Genomic DNA, 19,871 nt, shown 5'->3' on the forward strand with positions numbered 1-19,871 from the left:
ACGAGTAGGAAGAGAGGAAAGTAATTGGTTCCCTATGAATGTCGGTTTGCGGCAGGGGTGATTGATGTCTCCATAGTTGTTTAACTTGTTTATGGATGAGGTGGTTAGGGAGGAAAATGCAAGAGTTTTGGTGAGAGGAGTGAGTATGCAGTCTGTTGTGGATGAGAGGGCTTGGGAAGTGAGTCAGTTGTTGTTCGCTGATGATACAGCGCTGGTGGCTGTATGGGGTGAGAAACTGTAGAGGTTGGTGACTGAGTTTGGTAAAGTGTGGGAAAGGAGAAAGTTGAGAGTAAATGTGAATAAGAGCAAGGTTATTAAGTTCAGTAGGGTTAAGGGGCAAGTTGATTGGGAGGTAAGTTTGAATGGAGAAAAACTGGAGGAAGTGAAGTGTTTTAGATATCTGGGAGTGGACTTAGCAGTGGATGGAACCAAGGAAGCGGAAGTGAGTCAGGGTGGGGGAGGGGGCGAAGGTTCTGGGAGCGTTGAAGAATGTGTGGAAAGCGAGAACGTTATCTCAGAGAGCAAAAATGGTTATGTTTGAAGGAATAGTGGTTCCAAAAATGCTATATGGTTGCGAGGCATGGGCTATAGATAGGTTTGTGTGTAGGAGGGTAGATGTGTTGGAATTGAAATGTTTGAGGACAATATGTGGTGTGAGGTGGTTTGATCGAGTAAGTAATGAAAGGGTAAGAGGGATGTGTGGTAGTAAAAAGGGTGTGGTTGAGAGAGCAGAAGAGGGTGTGTTGAACTGGTTTGGTCGTATGGAGAGAATGAGTGAGGAAAGAGTTACAAAGAGGATATATGTGTCAGAGGTGGAGGGAACGAGAAGTGGGAGACTATATTGGAGGTGGAAGGATGGAGTGAAAAAGATTTTGTGTGATCGGGGCGTGAAGATGCAGGAGTGTGAGAGGTGTGCAAGGGATAGAGTGAATTGGAGCAATGTGGTATAAAGGGGTTGACATGCTGTCAATGGATTGAAACAGGGCATGTGAAGTGTCTGGGGTAAACCATAAAAAGGTCTGTGGGGCCTGGTTGTGGAAAGGGAGCTGTGGTTTTGGTGCATTACACATGACAGCTAGAGACTGAGTGTGATTGAATATGGCCTTTTTGTCTTTTCCTGGCGCTATGTCGCTAGAGGGGGGGATGCTGTTACTGGTGTGGTGGGGTGGCAATAGGAATGGATAAAGGCAGCAAGTATGAATATGTACATTTTTTATATGTTGGAAAGGATCACAATTTTGTGTGTGATCAAGTATATTCGCATGAGTCTACGGGGAAAATGAAACACAATAAGTTACCAAGTGCACTTTCATGTAATCACATCATCAGGGGAGATACAAGAAAGAAATATAAGTCATTTGATATACAGTGAAGAGACGTAGCTAGGACACCATTTGGTGAATGATTGTCCTTGGATATGCAATTGTTTACCAAATGGCATCCTAGCTATGTCTCTTTGTTGTATATCAACCAATATTTCTTTCTTGTATAATAAAATAATAAATAAAATCTCCCCTGATGATGTGATTATTACACGAAAGTGCACTTGGGAGCTTATCGCGTTTCATTTTCCTCGTGGACTCACAGGAATGTGTGTATATATATATATTTTTTTTTTTGCTTTGTCGCTGTCTCCCGCGTTTGCGAGGTAGCGCAAGGAAACAGACGAAAGAAATGGCCCAACCCACCCCCATACACATGTATATACATACGTCCACACACGCAAATATACATACCTACACAGCTTTCCATGGTTTACCCCAGACGCTTCGCATGCCCTGACACAATCCACTGACAGCACGTCAACCCCGGTATACCACATCGATCCAATTCACTCTATTCCTTGCCCTCCTTTCACCCTCCTGCATGTTCAGGCCCCGATCACACAAAATCTTTTTCACTCCATCCTTCCACCTCCAATTTGGTCTCCCACTTCTCCTCATTCCCTCCACCTCTGACACATATTTCCTCTTGGTCAATCTTTGTATATATATATATATATATATATATATATATATATATATATATATATATATATATATATATATATATATATATATATATTTTTTTTTTTTTTTTTTTTTTTATACTTTGTCGCTGTCTCCCGCGTTTGCGAGGTAGCGCAAGGAAACAGACGAAAGAAATGGCCCAACCCCCCCCCCCCATACACATGTACATACACACGTCCACACACGCAAATATACATACCTACACAGCTTTCCATGGTTTACCCCAGACGCTTCACATGCCTTGCTTCAATCCACTGACAGCACGTCAACCCCTGTATACCACATGACTCCAATTCACTCTATTTCTTGCCCTCCTTTCACCCTCCTGCATGTTCAGGCCCCGATCACACAAAATCTTTTTCACTCCATCTTTCCACCTCCAATTTGGTCTCCCTCTTCTCCTCGTTCCCACCACCTCCGACACATATATCCTCTTGGTCAATCTCTCCTCACTCATTCTCTCCATGTGCCCAAACCATTTCAAAACACCCTCTTCTGCTCTCTCAACCACGCTCTTTTTATTTCCACACATCTCTCTTACCCTTACGTTACTTACTCGATCAAACCACCTCACACCACACATTGTCCTCAAACATCTCATTTCCAGCACATCCATCCTCCTGCGCACATCTCTATCCATAGCCCACGCCTCGCAACCATACAACATTGTTGGAACCACTATTCCCTCAAACATACCCATTTTTGCTTTCCGAGATAGTGTTCTCGACTTCCACACATTTTTCAAGGCTCCCAAAATTTTCGCCCCCTCCCCCACCCTATGATCCACTTCCGCTTCCATGGTTCCATCCGCTGACAGATCCACTCCCAGATATCTAAAACACTTCACTTCCTCCAGTTTTTCTCCATTCAAACTCACCTCCCAATTGACTTGACCCTCACCCCTACTGTACCTAATAACCTTGCTCTTATTCACATTTACTCTCAACTTTCTTCTTCCACACACTTTACCAAACTCAGTCACCAGCTTCTGCAGTTTCTCACATGAATCAGCCACCAGCGCTGTATCATCAGCGAACAACAACTGACTCACTTCCCAAGCTCTCTCATCCCCAACAGACTTCATACTTGCCCCTCTTTCCAAAACTCTTGCATTTACCTCCCTAACAACCCCATCCATAAACAAATTAAACAACCATGGAGACATCACACACCCCTGCCGCAAACCTACATTCACTGAGAACCAATCACTTTCCTCTCTTCCTACACGTATACATGCCTTACATCCTCGATAAAAACTTTTCACTGCTTCTAACACCTTGCCTCCCACACCATATATTCTTAATACCTTCCACAGAGCATCTCTATCAACTCTATCATATGCCTTCTCCAGATCCATAAATGCTACATACAAATCCATTTGCTTTTCTAAGTATTTCTCACATACATTCTTCAAAGCAAACACCTGATCCACACATCCTCTACCACTTCTGAAACCACACTGCTCTTCCCCAACCTGATGCTCTGTACATGCCTTCACCCTCTCAATCAATACCCTCCCATATAATTTTGGAAGGAGGCAAATAACGTGCATAAGACTAAAGAACAAATGGGTGCATCGGTGAAGGTAGCTGGTGAGGAAGTGATTAAAGATAGTGAAGGAGTGAGGAGATGGAGTGAGTATTTTGAAGGTTTGTTGAATTTGATGATAGAGTGGCAGATATAGGGTGTTTGGGTCGGGTAATGTACGAAGTGAAAGGGTCAGGGAGAATTATTTGGTGAAAAGAGAAGAGGTAGTGAAAGCTTTGCGGAAGATGATATCGGGCAAGGCAGCGGGTTTGGATGGTGTTGCAGTGGAATTTATTAAAAAAGGTGGTGACTGTGTTGTTGATTGGTTGGTAAGGATGTTCAGTGTATTTATGGATCATGGTGAAGTGCCGAAGGATTGCTGGAATGCACGGATAGTGCTATTGTACAAAGGCAAAAGGGATAAAGGCAAATGTTCAAACTACAGAGGCATAAGTTTGTTGAGTGTTCCTGGGAAGTTGTATGGGAGGGTATTGATTGAGAAGGTGAAGGCATGTACAGAGCATCTGATTGGGGAAAGGTCTGTGGGGCCTGGATGTGGAAAAGGAGCTGTGGTTTCAGTGCATTACACATGATGGCTAGAGACTGAGTGTGAATGAATGTGGCCTTTTTTGTCTTTTCCTAGCACTACCTCGTGCGTACGCAGGGGAGGAGGGTGCCATTTCATGTGTGGCAGAGAGGTGGCGGGAGTGGATGAAGGCAGCATGTATGAATATGTACATGTGTATATATGTATATGTCTGTGTATGTATTTTATTTTTTTTTTATTATACTTTGTCGCTGTCTCCCGCGTTTGCGAGGTAGCGCAAGAAAACAGACGAAAGAAATGCCCCCCCCCATACACATGTATGTACACACGTCCACACACGCAAATATACATACCTACACAGCTTTCCATGGTTTACCCCAGACGCTTCACATGCCTTGATTCAATCCACTGACAGCACGTCAACCCCGGTATACCACATCGCTCCAATTCACTCTATTCCTTGCCCTCCTTTCACCCTCCTGCATGTTCAGGCCCCGATCACACAAAATCTTTTTCACTCCATCTTTCCACCTCCAATTTGGTCTCCCTCTTCTCCTCGTTCCCTCCACCTCCGACACATATATCCTCTTGGTCAATCTTTCCTCACTCATTCTCTCCATGTGCCCAAACCACTTCAAAACACCCTCTTCTGCTCTCTCAACCACGCTCTTTTTATTTCCACACATCTCTCTTACCCTTACGTTACTCACTCGATCAAACCACCTCACACCACACATTGTCCTCAAACATCTCATTTCCAGCACATCCATCCTCCTGCGCACAACTCTATCCATAGCATGCCTCGCAACCATACAACATTGTTGGAACCACTATTCCTTCAAACATACCCATTTTTGCTTTCCGAGATAATGTTCTCGACTTCCACACATTCTTCAAGGCCCCCAGAATTTTCGCCCCCTCCCCCACCCTATGATCCACTTCCGCTTCCATGGTTCCATCCGCTGCCAGATCCACTCCCAGATATCTAAAACACTTCACTTCCTCCAGTTTTTCTCCATTCAAACTCACCTCCCAAATGACTTGACCCTCAACCCTACTGTACCTAATAACCTTGCTCTTATTCACATTTACTCTTAACTTTCTTCTTCCACACACTTTACCAAACTCAGTCACCAGCTTCTGCAGTTTCTCACATGAATCAGCCACCAGCGCTGTATCATCAGCGAACAACAACTGACTCACTTCTCAAGCTCTCTCATCCCCAACAGACTTCATACTTGCCCCTCTTTCCAAAACTCTTGCATTTACCTCCTTAACAACCCCATCCATAAACAAATTAAACAACCATGGAGACATCACACACCCTGCCGCAAACCTACATTCACTGAGAACCAATCACTTTCCTCTCTTCCTACACGTATACATGCCTTACATCCTCGATAAAAACTTTTCACTGCTTCTAACAACTTTCCTCCCACACCATATATTCTTAATACCTTCCACAGAGCATCTCTATCAACTCTATCATATGCCTTCTCCAGATCCATAAATGCTACTTACAAATCCATTTGCTTTTCTAAGTATTTCTCACATACATTCTTCAAAGCAAACACCTGATCCACACATCCTCTACCACTTCTGAAACCACACTGCTCTTCCCCAATCTGATACTCTGTACATGCCTTCACCCTCTCAATCAATACCCTCCCATATAATTTACCAGGAATACTCAACAACTTATACCTCTGTAATTTGAGCACTCACTCTTATCCCCTTTGCCTTTGTACAATGGCACTTTACCATGAATCATACATACATTAAATAACCTTACCAATCAGTCAATACAGTCACCCCCTTTATATATATATATATATATATATATATATATATATATATATATATATATATATATATATATATATATATATTGGAAGGGATCACAATTTTGCGCGTGATCAAGATATTCCTATGAGTCCACGGGGAAAATGAAACATGATAAGTTCCCAAGTGCACTTTCGTGTAATAATCATATCATCAGGGGAGACACAGGAGAGAAATATAAGTCAGTTGATATACATCGAAGAGATGAAACTAGGACGCCATTTAGTAAAAATGTGATTGACAATCACATGTTTATCAAATGGCATCCTAGGTTTGTCTCTTCAATGTATATCAGCTGACTTATATTTCTCTCGTGTCTCCCCTGTTGATGTGATTATTACATGAAATTGCACTCGGGAACTTATCATGTTTCATTTTCCCCATGGACTCATAGGAATATATATATATATTATCCCTGGGGTTAGGGGAGAAAGAATACTTCCCACGTAGAAGGCGACTAAAAAGGGAGGGAGCAGGGGGCTGGAAATCCTCCCCTCCAGCTTTTACTTTTCCAAAAGAAGGAACAGAGAAGGGGGCCAAGTGAGGATATTTTCCTCTTAGGCTCAGTCCTCTGTTCTTCATGCTGCCTTGCTAATGTGGGAAATGGCAAATATGCATGAAAAAAAAGAATTGCTGTTGTTGTTGTTATTGTTATAAAACCCTGGGACCACTTTCACTGAAGGGGCTCCTGTATCTTTAAGGCTGTACCACTTCTAGTAGCAGGGAAATGATGGATTTCCTTGGAGTGAGAATTATCTTAATGAGACTGTAGTCCTCCTTGTCAACATATGATTACATAGCCTCACTGAAAGTGACTTTTCAGCTGGTGGAGTCTGATCACAGCATTTATGTCATTGAAACACACCACTTTCATACATACACAATAGAATCATGAATTTGTTTTCTACAGATGCAAGAAATAAGTATATCAGCAGTTACATAGAGGGAAGCATTGGTCGAGCCTCTTGGAAACCAGCCCTGGAAAGATTGAAGTTGCCAATAGAACATACAACTGCAGACACAGGACCCTTATCACCTACGTTAGGGTCATCCCTGCCCACGCAACCATTGTCCTCTGAAGAAAACACAATCCTAGGATACATGCCACACAGAGATGACTTTGAAAGGGTTAGTTCTTATTGATTGTATAGAACCAGAAAGTTTTAATGTAACAGTTAAATTTTCTTCGGATTTTCCCCAGTGAACGTGTGTAAGTACCATGCTTGATTTTTTTTTTTTTTTTATACTTTGTCGCTGTCTCCCGCGTTTGCGAGGTAGCGCAAGGAAACAGACGAAAGAAATGGCCCAACCCACCCCCATACACATGTATATACATACGTCCACACACGCAAATATACATACCTACACAGCTTTCCATGGTTTACCCCAGACGCTTCACATGCCTTGATTCAATCCACTGACAGCACGTCAACCCCGGTATACCACATCGCTCCAATTCACTCTATTCCTTGCCCTCCTTTCACCCTCCTGCATGTTCAGGCCCCGATCACACAAAATCTTTTTCACTCCATCTTTCCACCTCCAATTTGGTCTCCCTCTTCTCCTGGCTCCCTCCACCTCCGACACATATATCCTCTTGGTCAATCTTTCCTCACTCATCCTCTCCATGTGCCCAAACCATTTCAAAACACCCTCTTCTGCTCTCTCAACCATGCTCTTTTTATTTCCACACATCTCTCTTACCCTTACGTTACTCACTCGATCAAACCACCTCACACCACACATTGTCCTCAAACATCTCATTTCCAGCACATCCATCCTCCTGTGCACAACTCTATCCATAGCCCACGCCTCGCAACCATACAACATTGTTGGAACCACTATTCCTTCAAACATACCCATTTTTGCTTTCCGAGATAATGTTCTCGACTTCCACACATTCTTCAAGGCCCCCAGAATTTTCGCCCCCTCCCCCACCCTATGATCCACTTCCGCTTCCATGGTTCCATCCGCTGCCAGATCCACTCCCAGATATCTAAAACACTTCACTTCCTCCAGTTTTTCTCCATTCAAACTCACATCCCAATTGACTTGACCCTCAACCCTACTGTACCTAATAACCTTGCTCTTATTCACATTTACTCTTAACTTTCTTCTTCCACACACTTTACCAAACTCAGTCACCAGCTTCTGCAGTTTCCTACATGAATCAGCCACCAGCGCTGTATCATCAGCGAACAACAACTGACTCACTTCCCAAGCTCTCTCATCCCCAACAGACTTCATACTTGCCCCTCTTTCCAAAACTCTTGCATTTACCTCCTTAACAACCCCATCCATAAACAAATTAAACAACCATGGAGACATCACACACCCCTGCCGCAAACCTACATTCACTGAGAACCAATCACTTTCCTCTCTTCCTACACGTACACATGCCTTACATCCTCGATAAAAACTTTTCACTGCTTCTAACAACTTTCCTCCCACACCATATATTCTTAATACCTTAATACCTTAATACCATGCTTGATGCCTTTGTATAATCAGGTGGCTGCACTGAAAACTAATCATACCAAACTGGATCAGTTTGAACAGAGTGAATAGATTATTTTAAAGAACTGATAAGAAATAGTTAAAAAAATTGTGTCTTTGGTTACAGTAGGATTATTGGTGGGGAGAGAGCAGAATAGTAACATGGGAGAGGAAGATATTACTAAAAAGGAAGTGACAAGAGCAATAGTTTTCCAAAAGAATGGAAAAGTTGGGAATACAGATGGGTTGGTGAGCAAGAAAGTGAAATGTGACTGTGAAAGTACTGTGAAAATACTGTTGAGTGGATGTAGAGAATGTCTTTTGATTTATGGAATGTGGTTGCATACGTGATGAGTAGGCACGGAAAATGATTTTATCATAGTATGAAGGTAAAGAGGATAAAGTGAGTCTGAGTTTTGTCTAAATGTGTGTAACTATTACAGCTACTCCCAGTATTCATGGAGTGGATTATGTACATATAGCCTCTGAAGATCATCATATTCATCCTCAAACCTGCTGTGTGCTAAATGAAATCATATGTGAATACATCTTACCTTTTGTTGTGCACACTAAGTTGATATGCCATGTGAGACCAACTTCTACAGCTCCATACATAAAATGCCTCCATTTCAGCTAGTCCCTAATTATTTCTGTAGCATATTCACCTGAATATCTGCCTTGATCAATTATCTTACATATTTTAAGAATTACAGAAGAGCAAGTCCTCTAAGCTTAGTTAGCAAGATTAATGATAAGATATTGATTGATCAGATTTAAAGGATTAGTAAACCTCTTGTGGGTGAAGAGTAGAACTAGTATTACATAAAGGGAAAACCAGAACTTTGCTTGTGGATTAGTATCTCTTTGGGAGTTTCAAACCCCAGATGATGTTATGGTATATATAAATGCTGCTTAGAGTAAAGACAGGTATGAATGAGTGACTAGAAATGAACATGGGAGTCTATCATGATTGTGTTATGTCGCCATTTTTAAGCCAACCATCATTAGCCTTCAATTTTCACGTCAATAGTTCTTTAGGAAAGGCATTTGATTTATTCAGCAAGGTAAAGGACCCACAACAAATACTACATTCATGTTAAGAGCTTGCAAAAAATTTGACATGTTTAGGAGAGTTGTTTGAAAAATTTTACTAAAAAACAATTTTATGATTGTACCAATTGACATGTCAATAGGTCTTTAGCAAAGGCATTTGATTTATTCAGCAAGGTATGTACCAATTGACATGTCAATAGGTCTTTAGCAAAGGCATTTGATTTATTCAGCAAGGTAAGGAACCCACAACAAATACTACATTCATGTTAAGTGCTTGCAAAAAATTTGACATTATGTTTAGGAGAGTTGTTTGAAAAATTTTACTAAAAAACAATTTTATGATTGTACCAAGCTGGTACTCCTCTCCTGCCAGTGATGTTATACTGTCTTTCTCTCCACTGCACAATTACCTGCCGAGGTCAGTCTCTCTTAGTTGTAATTTAGTAAGGTAGCAGACCTCAGGTTACAGGTGAACGTTCGTGAATAAGTATGCCTGCTACCCATGCTGGTTAGTCTACCACTTTTTCAGTGTTTAGACCTACTGCATTATTTTTTTGCAGGATATGTTTGTTTTTCTTGATCAGTGACAGTCACTTATAAGGAAATATGGTTTATTGATTATTGATTGTAGGTGTTTGATAGTTTTTTTCACAGATACAGTAAATGCTTCAGCTTATTCATTTAGGTGAAGTATTATCTGAATGGAACAAATGATGGCATCATTTGCACATTTCCTCTCTCAACTCATCATTTATGGTGCACTGAGTCCAACACCTCCCATCCATGGCTAGGTCTCACAGGATTTTTCATGGTTTCCCCTTGAGAGCTTCACATTCCCTATTGCAGCATGATGACAGCATGCTTCCTCCATATTCATAATCCCTTCGGTTCATTCTGTCTCATGCATGCCTTTAAACTTGCTGAATGTTCAGGCTCTCATACGCAGAAACCTATTTCACTCTATCCATCCATCTTGTTTGTCTCCTTCCCCTTGCTTTCTCCTCATGTGACTTGTACACCCCATTCTTACACCGTCATTGTAAGCTCACCCAATATGCCTCAGACCATGTGTCATCCTCAGGCATTTCATTTTTACACACAACCTGCCTCTTCATTTATATAACTTTCAAGATTAAAGCTGTATCCAGATGACACTGTTTAGACAACTATACCCTCAAACATAACATTTTTTGGCTTTGTTAGACTGATCTGTTCTTTTGTATGCACTCAAGACCTTAGCCCCTCTCCTGCTGACCCTATATCTCATTTTTACTTCAAAGGCTCCCTCTGTTGCCATGTCCACACCTTGGTACCTAAAACACTTCACTTATTCAAGACCTCCCTATTTGAACCAACTTGTCTTACCTCGCTGCTGCACTGCTATACCTTCCTTTTGTTCACATCCCCCTTCTTCCTTCTTTCACAAAGTTCCTCAGACTTGGCCACAAGATTTCAGAGTTTATCTCTGGAGTGTTCTGCTAGAGCCATGTTGTTTGCAAATAATGACTTGCTCATCTTCTGGATCCCCCCACATCAAGCATACTGTATACCTAACCTGTGTTTCAAGACCCTTGCATTTACTTCCCTCATCACTCTTCCCATACAGACATTTAACAGCTATGATGACATTATTCATCCTTAATGTAGACCCACTTTCACCTGGAACCACATATCCTCTTTCCTTCCTACTTGCATACACATCCTACTTTAGATAAAAATTCTTCATTCTGCATAGATTTCCTTGCACACTATAAATTCATAACACCTTCCAGAAGGCTTTTCAATCAACCTTATCACGCTTTCTCCAGGTTTATAAATGCCATATACAAGTTTTTTGTTTCTTTAAGTATATCTCACATTTTTCAAAGCGAACTCCTGATCCTCACTTTAATTCAAACATTTACTTTTATTCACCGTACCTTAATGGAATGGAACTATCCAGGGATTCCATCAGTCGTCAGACACCTCACTATGATCGATACATACATTGAAAATCCTAACAAACATATCAACAATAGTCACCCTCTCTTAAGTACCATCCATACCAGCTGCCTTACCACATTTCATCTTATGCAAGATTTTCACAACCTCTTTTCTTTTCACCAAACCACTTGACATGACTCTCTCAGTTTGTGTAGCTCTTTAACCTAAACACCAAGCATCTGTCACCCTATCATCAAACACATTAAACAGGCTTACAAAATACTAACTCCATCTCCTCTTCATTTCATATCTACTAGTTACCACCACTATTTGTTCATATGTTTTTCTCATACTCACAATCTCCCAAAATATTTTCTTTTCCTCTGAATTTTGCTGTTACTTGGTATCCCCCAACTCTCATTTTCCCTCTTTTTCAGCCCCTGCACTTTTTTCTTGACCTCCTGCCACTTTCTTGTAAATCTAGTCACTTGCTCTCCTTCCTTGTGAGTAATGCATGAGATGCATGTAGCATGCAAAAGTTGGGAGGTAGGTAGATTGGAAAGGGTAGTGTGTGATGGTATGAAGAAGTAAATTTGCTCATGAAAAAGAAAGGACAGGCTTCTGGTGGTACTTACAGGTGAAGAGTACAGATGATTGGGAGGTGTATAAGAGAAAATGGCAGGAGGTCAATAGGAGGATGCAGTGGTTGAAAAAGAGGGCAAAGGGATGAGCAAATATTGGTGAACTTAGGGAGAATAAGGTGATTTGGAAGGAGGTTGATAATGTGTGGCTAAAAGAGAACAAATGAGAACATCAGTGAAGTGGTAACAGGGTGGTGTGAGGAGGAGAAGGAGTGAGTATTTTTATAGACTGTTAAATGTGTTGTCGATAGGAGAGATGTAGGGTGTTTGGGTCAGGGTGGTATGCAAAGTGAGAAAGTCAAGGAGAATGGTTTGGGGAAGAGAGAAGAGCTGATGAAAGTCTTATGCAAGATGAAATGTGGCAAGGAGACTGGGGTGGATGGTATTGCAGGAAGAGGGTGACTGTTTTAATGACTGGTTAGTTAGGATTTTTGGTGTACATAGTGATCATGGTGAGGTGCTTAAGGATTGGTGAAATGCAATTATAGTGCCAGTGTATAAAGGCTAGTGGGATAAAGGTGAGCATTTAAACTGCAGAGTTATAAGTTTTTTAAGTGTACTTGGTAGGTCATATTGAAGGGTAGTGATTGAAAGGGTTCATGCATGTAGAGAGCATCAGATTGGGGAGTAACAATGTGGTTTCAGAAGTGATAGAGGATTCATGGATATGGAAAAAGTATGTGACAGGGTTGATAGTGATGCCTTGTGGAAGGTCTTAAGAGGGTTGATAGTGGTGCCTTGTTGAAGGTCTTAAGAGGGTTGATAGTGGTGCCTTGTTGAAGGTCTTAAGAGGGTTGATAGTGATGCCTTGTGGAAGGTCTTAAGAGGGTTGGTAGTGGTGCCTTGTGGAAGGTCTTAAGAGGGTTGATAGTAGTGCCTTGTGGAAGGTCTTAAGAGGGTTGATAGTGATGCCTTGTGGAAGGTCTTAAGAATATATGATGTGGGAGGAAAGCTGTTAAAAGCAGTGAGAGAAGCTTTTATCAAGAATATAAGGCGTATATATATGAGGAGGAAGAGAGGAGAGTGATTGGCTCTGGAGTGAATGCTGGTTTGTGGCAGGAGTTTGTCATGTTACCATGGCTGTTTGATTTTTTTTTATGGTGAGGGACATAGATGCAAGATTCTTGGAGAGAGGGGTGATTATGCAGTCTATAGGAGATGAGAGCCTGGGAAGTGAGTCAGTTGTTGTTTGCTGATGATACAGCTCAGGTGACAGATTTAAGTGAAAAACTGCAGAAATTGATGGCTGAGTTTGGAAGTATGTATGAAAGGAGGAGGATGATGAGAGTAAATGTGAATAAAAGCAGGGTTGTTAGGTTTGACAGGGTTAAGGGACAGGTAAGTTGAGGTGTGCATTTGAAAGTAAAGACATTGGAGAAAGTGAAGTGATTCAGGTACCTGGGAGTGGGCATGTGGACATGTCATTGAATGGACCATGGAAGTGTAAGTGAGTCACAGGGTGGGTGAGGGGAGGAAAGTTCTGGGCGTGTTGAAGAATGTGTGGAAAGACGCATCATTATCTGGGAGGGCAAAAATGAAAATATTTGAAGGTACAGTAGTTCCAGCAATATTATTTGGATGTGAGGCATGGGCTATAGATGAGGATTTGCAGAAAAGGATGGATGTATTGGATGATTTATGGTGTAAGTTGGTTTAATTGAGTACATAATAAAAGGATAAGAGAGATGTGTGGTAATAAAAAGAAAGTGGTTCAAAGACATGAAGAAGGTGTGCAGAAGTCGTTTGGACGTGTGGAGAGATTGAGTGAGGAAAGAGTAACATAGAGAATTTATGTATGTCAGAAGTTTAAGGAACAAGGAGAAATGGGAGACCAAATTGAAGATTGAAAGGAGGGAATGAAAAAGATTTCGAGTGATCAGTGCCAGAAGATGCAGGTGAAAGGCATGCACAGGATTGATTGAATTGGAATGATGTGCTGTCAGTGGACCAAACCAGGGCATGTGAAATGGCTGGGGTAAACCATGGAAGTGAGTAATTTTTTGAGATTCACAATTGTACTGTAAACCACTTTCAAGAATCCCTGGTGGAAGTGCTTGTCTTGCTCCTTCGAATATGCTCCCATGTTCTCCTTGAACTTATCAAGATGAGTGTCAAGGATATAGACTTTGAGGGACGTCCTGCAGCCCATTTTGCCGTAGTTTTTCACCGTAGTCTCAACCAGCTCCACATAGTTTTCGGCCTTGCGATTGCCCAGGAAGCCCCGAACCACTTCAACAAAGCTATACCAAACTGCTTTCTCCTTTCTAGTGAACTTCTTGGGGAAATCCTTGCACTCCAGGATCTTCTATGTGTGTGGGCCGATGAAGACATTGGCTTTGACCTTTGCCTCATACTGCTTAGGGAAGGAAGTCTTGACTACAGGCTCCTTATCAAGAGCTATGACAGATTGTTTCATGAGGCCTAATTTTATGTGCAGTAGTTGCATTAACTCCTTCCGGGGGTCATCCAGCAGCTTTCACTTGAAGTTGTTCATCCCCACAGAGAATTCAATCCGCCGTGGCCAGTCCTGCCTTTGGTAGTGCACCATAGTATCCTTGCTGTCCCTAAGGCATAGATAGTAGGGAAACTTGGTAAAATTGCCTTGGAGATCCATCAGGAATGCCACCATTTTGAAGTCTATGATGATCTCTCAGCTGTACTTAATATGCTTCAAGGCATCTAGCAAGGTCTTGACACTATTGTATTCTTTAAGGTGCACCGAATGAGCTGGAGAAGAGACTGGTACTTGTTCCCATTATGGAGCAGCACAGCTTTGAGGCTCCTGGATGAGTTATCATTAAAGAGGCGAATGCAATTGCCTCGAACAGACTGGTTACAGTGTGGCAGGAGCAGAGCCCACCCATCCAATTTCTACCAGATCAGCTGCAACACTTTACAACTGCAAGTCATTCCCAACCCACACCATGTGCACTGTTGTATGCACTAGTAATTTTTTGTTTAAAATCATCTCCCCCACTTTCTGTTCTATCATTCTCCCTCCATTTTTGTTCTTCTTGTTCTCTTGTTCTCATCTTTACATCATCATCACCCCCGCATGGCTCTCTCTACTTATCACATGTGTTAGGGGTAGAAAAGAAAAATGAAAAACTGCTTAATATTAGTAATCATCAGTTGAGAGTACTGCTGGGATACATAATTATGGTTTGAAAGAACCCCCTGATAATGATGACATTAATGACACAGTTGGCTAAAGGACTGTCAAGCTTATCGTAATCACTCACTGTCCTGCAAGCTAAGGAAAGGCTGTTGACATTGTCACTCTTAATGCCAAAATATAATGACATGGATGAATGTGATGTTTGAGGAAAGAAACCTGGATGTTTTGGCTCAGAGTGAAATGAAGCTCAAGGGTAAAGGAAAAGAGTGACTTGGGAAAGTCTTGGGAGTAAAGTCAGGGGTTGGTGAGAGGACAAGAGCTAATGAAGGAGTAACGTTACTCCTGAAGCAGTTGTGGGAGTATGTGGTATAGTGTAAGAAGGTAAATTCTGGATTGATGTTGGTAAAACTAAAAGTGGATGGAGAGAGATGGGTGATTATTGGTGCCTATGCACCTGGTCATGAGAGAGAAGACCTCGAGAGGCAGGTGTTTTGGGAGTAGCTGAGTGAGTGTTAGCAGCTTTGATGCATGAGACTGGGTTATAGTGATAAATGATTTAAATGTGAAGGTGAATAATGTGGCAGTTGAGGGTATAATCGGTGTACATGGGGTGTTTAGTGTTGTAAATGGAAATGGTGAAGAGCATGTGGATTTGTGTTCTGAAAAAGGACTGATGATTGGGAATACCTGGTTTAAAAAGAGAGATATATGCAAGTATACATATGTGAGCAGGAGAGATGGTCAAAGGGCATTATTGGATTTTGTTGATTGATAGGCATGTAAAAGAGAGACTTTTGGATGTTAATGTGCTGAGAGGGCCACCTGGAGGGATGTCTGATCACTATCTTGTGGAGTCGAAGGTGAAGATTTGTAGAGGTTTCCAGAAGAGAAGAGAGAAGGTTGAAGGAAAAAGAGTGGTGAGAGTAAGTGAGCTTGGAAAGGAGATTTGTGTGAGGAATTACCAGGAGAGATTGAGTGTAGAGTGGCAAAAGGTGAGAGCAAATGACGTGAGGGAAGTGGGTGAGAAATGGGATGTATATAGGGAAGCAGTGATGGCTTGTGCAAAAGATGTGTATGGCATGAGAAAGTGAGAGGTGGGCAGATTAGAAAGGGTAGTGAGTGATGGGACGTAGAAGTAAGGTTGTTAGTGAAAGAGAAGAGAGAGGCGTTTGTACAGTACATGCAAGGAAGTAGTGCAAATGACTGGGAGATGTAAAAAAGAAAGCAGTAAGAGGTCAAGAGAAAGGTGCAAGAGGTGAAAAGAGGGCAAAAGAGAGTTGGGGTGAGAGAGAATTGATAGATTTTAGGGAGAACAAAAAGATTTTTAATCCATGGAGATGAGGGAGAAAGAATACTTCCCATGTATTCCCTGCATGTCATAGAAGATGACTAAAATGGGAGGGGGTGAGAGGCTGGAAATCTTCCTCTCCTGTTTTTTACTTTTCAAAAAAGGGAACAGAGAAGGGGGCCAAGTGAGGATATCCCCTCTAAAGCCCAATTCTCTGTTCTTAACACTACCACGTTAATGTGGGAAATGGTGACTATGTGTTAAAAAAGATGTTTTGGAAGGAGCTAAATAAAGTGCATAAGACAAGAGAACAAATGGGAACATCAGTGAAGGGGGCAAATGGGGAGGTAATAACAAGAAATCATGAAGTGAGAAGGAGAAAGAGTGAGTATTTTGAAGGTATGTTGAATGTGTTTGATGATAGAGTGGCAGATATAGGGTGTTTTGGTTGGGGTGGTGTGCGAAGTGAGTGGGTTAGGGAGAATGGTTTGGTGAACAGAGAAGAGGTAGTGAAAGCTTTGTGTAAGATAAAAGCCTGCAAGGCAATGGGTTTGGATGGTATTGCAGTGGAATTTATTAAAAGAGGAGGTGACTGTGTTCTTGACTGGTTGGTAAGGATATTCAATGTATGTATGGATTGGCAGAATGGCATAGTGCCATTGTACAAAGGCAAAAGGGATAAAGGTGATTGTTCAAACTATTGAGGCATAAGTTTGTTGAGTATTCCTGGGAATTATTTGGTAGGATATTGATTGAGAGGGTAAAGGCATGTGCAGAGCATTAGATTATGGAGGAGCATTGTGATTTCAGAAGTGGTGGAGGGTGTGTGGATCAGGTGTTTGCTTTGAAGAGTGTATGTGAGAAATACTTAGAAAAATGGATTTGTATGTAGTATTTATGGATCTGGAGAAGGCATATGATAGGGTTGACAGAGATGCTTTGCAGAAGGTTTTAAGAGTATATGGTGTGGGAGGTAAGTTGCTAGAAGCAGTGAAAAGCTTTTACCAAGGATGTAAGACATGTGTACAAGTAGGAAGAGAGGAGAGTGATTTGTTTCCAGTGAATGTTGGTTTGCGGGAGGGGTTTATGATGTCCCCATGGTTGTTTGATTTGTTAATGGATGAGGTGGTTAGGGAGGTAAATGCAAGAGTTTTGGAGGGAGGGGCAAGTATGCATTTGGTTGTGGATGAGAGGGCCTGGGAAGTGAGTCAGTTGTTGTTTGTTGATAAAACAGCTCTGACAGCTGATTCGGGTGAGAACTGAGTTTGGAAAAGTGTGTGAAAGGAGAAGTTGAGAATGATTAGTGTGTGAAAGGAGAAAGTTTAAAGTGAATGTGAATAAGAGCAAGTTCATTAGGTTCAGTAGGGTTGAGGATCAAGTTATTTGGGATATAAGATTTATTGGAGAAAAAATTGGAGGAAGTGGAGTGTTTTAGATATTTGGGAATGGACTTAGCAGTGGATGGAACCATGGAAGTGGAAGTTAGTCATGGTGGGGGAGGAGGTGAAGGTTCTGGGAGTGATGACGAATGTGTGGAAGGAGAGGACGTATCTCGTGGAGCAAAACTGGGTATGTTTGAAGGAATAGTAGTTCCAACAATGTTACATGGTTTTGAGGTATGAGCTATACATAGGATTGTATGGAGGAGGGTGGATGTGCTTGAAATGAAATGTTTGAGGACAATATGTGGTGTGAGGTGGTTCGATAGAGTAGGTAATGTAAGGGTAAGAGAGATGTGTGGAAATTAAAAGTGTGTGGTTGAGAGAGCAGAAGAGGGTGTGCTGAAATGGTTTGGACATATGGAGAGAATGAGTGAGGAAAGATTGACAAAGAGGACATACGTGTCAGAAGTGGAGGGAACAAGAAGCGGGAGAGCACATGGAAGGATGGAATGAAAACGATTTTGAGCGATTGGGGCCTGAACATACAGGAGGGTGAGAGGCGTGCATGGAATAGAGTGAATTGGAATGATATGATATACCAGGGTTGATGTGCTGTCAATGGACTGACCAGGGCATGTGAAATGTCTAGGGTAAAGTATGGAAAGGTCTGTGGTGCCTGGATGTGGATAGGGAGCTGTGGTTTTGGTGCATTATACGTGACAGCTACAGACTTAAGTGAGAACGAATGTGGCCTTTTTTGTCTGTTTTCTTGGCGCTACCTTGCTGAAGCAGGGGGTAGTGATGCTGTTTCCTGTGGGGCAGGGTAGTGCCGGGAATGGATGAAGGCAAGCATGTATGAATATGTCGGTGTATGTATGTTTTAGATATCTGGGAGTGGATCTGGCAGCGGATGGAACCATGGAAGCGGAAGTGAATCATAGGGTGGGGGAGGGGGCGAAAATCCTGGGGGCCTTGAAGAATGTGTGGAAGTCGAGAACATTATCTCGGAAAGCAAAAATGGGTATGTTTGAAGGAATAGTGGTTCCAACAATGTTGTATGGTTGCGAGGCGTGGGCTATGGATAGAGTGGTGCGCAGGAGGATGGATGTGCTGGAAATGAGATGTTTGAGGACAATGTGTGGTGTGAGGTGGTTTGATCGAGTAAGTAACGTAAGGGTAAGAGAGATGTGTGGAAATAAAAAGAGCATGGTTGAGAGAGCAGAAGAGGGTGTTTTGAAATGGTTTGGGCACATGGAGAGAATGAGTGAGGAAAGATTGACCAAGAGGATATATGTGTCGGAGGTGGAGGGAACGAGGAGAAGAGGGAGACCAAATTGGAGGTGGAAAGATGGAGTGAAAAAGATTTTGTGTGATCGGGGCCTGAACATGCAGGAGGGTGAAAGGAGGGCAAGGAATAGAGTGAATTGGAGCGATGTGGTATACCGGGGTTGACGTGCTGTCAGTGGATTGAATCAGGGCATGTGAAGCGTCTGGGGTAAACCATGGAAAGCTGTGTAGGTATGTATATTTGCGTGTGTGGACGTATGTATATACATGTGTATGGGGTTGGGTTGGGCCATTTCTTTCATCTGTTTCCTTGCGCTACCTCGCAAACGCGGGAGACAGCGACAAAGCAAAAAAAAAAAAAAAAAGAAAATGTATGTATATGTCTTTGTATTTGTCAGAGGTGGAGGGAAAGAGGAGAATTGGGAGACCAAATTGGAGATGGAAGGTTGGAGTGAAAAAGATTTTGAGCGATGGCCTGAACATGCAGGAGGGTGAATGGTGTACAAGGAATAGAGTGAAGTGGAACGATGTGGTATACTGGGGTCGACATGCTGTCAGTGGATTGAACCAGGGCATGTGAAACATCTGGGGTTAACCATGGAAAGTTTTGTGTGTCCTGGATGTGGAAAGGGATCTGTGGTTTCGGTGCATTACACCTGACAGCTAGAGACTCTGTGAACGAGTGTGGTCTTTGTTGTCTTTTCTTAGTGCCACCTCGTGCGCACGTGGGGTGAGGGGGGTGCCATTTCATGTGTGGC

At 42.2% G+C, this 19,871-nt stretch overlaps 1 protein-coding gene across 4 annotated transcripts in view; it reads left to right on the forward strand.

Moving 5' to 3' along the window:
* The window catches only part of LOC139750682 (transcriptional adapter 2B-like), a 64,208-nt gene that overhangs the window by 36,800 nt on the left and 7,537 nt on the right, over nt 1-19,871 (forward strand). For all 4 annotated transcript variants that reach the window (XM_071665370.1, XM_071665364.1, XM_071665381.1 and 1 more), the window contains exon 5: nt 6,836-7,053. In XM_071665370.1, the coding sequence (XP_071521471.1) occupies nt 6,836-7,053 (218 nt within the window). The remainder of the gene's footprint in view (nt 1-6,835; nt 7,054-19,871) is intronic.

This window comes from Panulirus ornatus, chromosome 1, assembly GCF_036320965.1.
Source record: "Panulirus ornatus isolate Po-2019 chromosome 1, ASM3632096v1, whole genome shotgun sequence".
Lineage (NCBI taxonomy): Eukaryota > Metazoa > Arthropoda > Malacostraca > Decapoda > Palinuridae > Panulirus > Panulirus ornatus.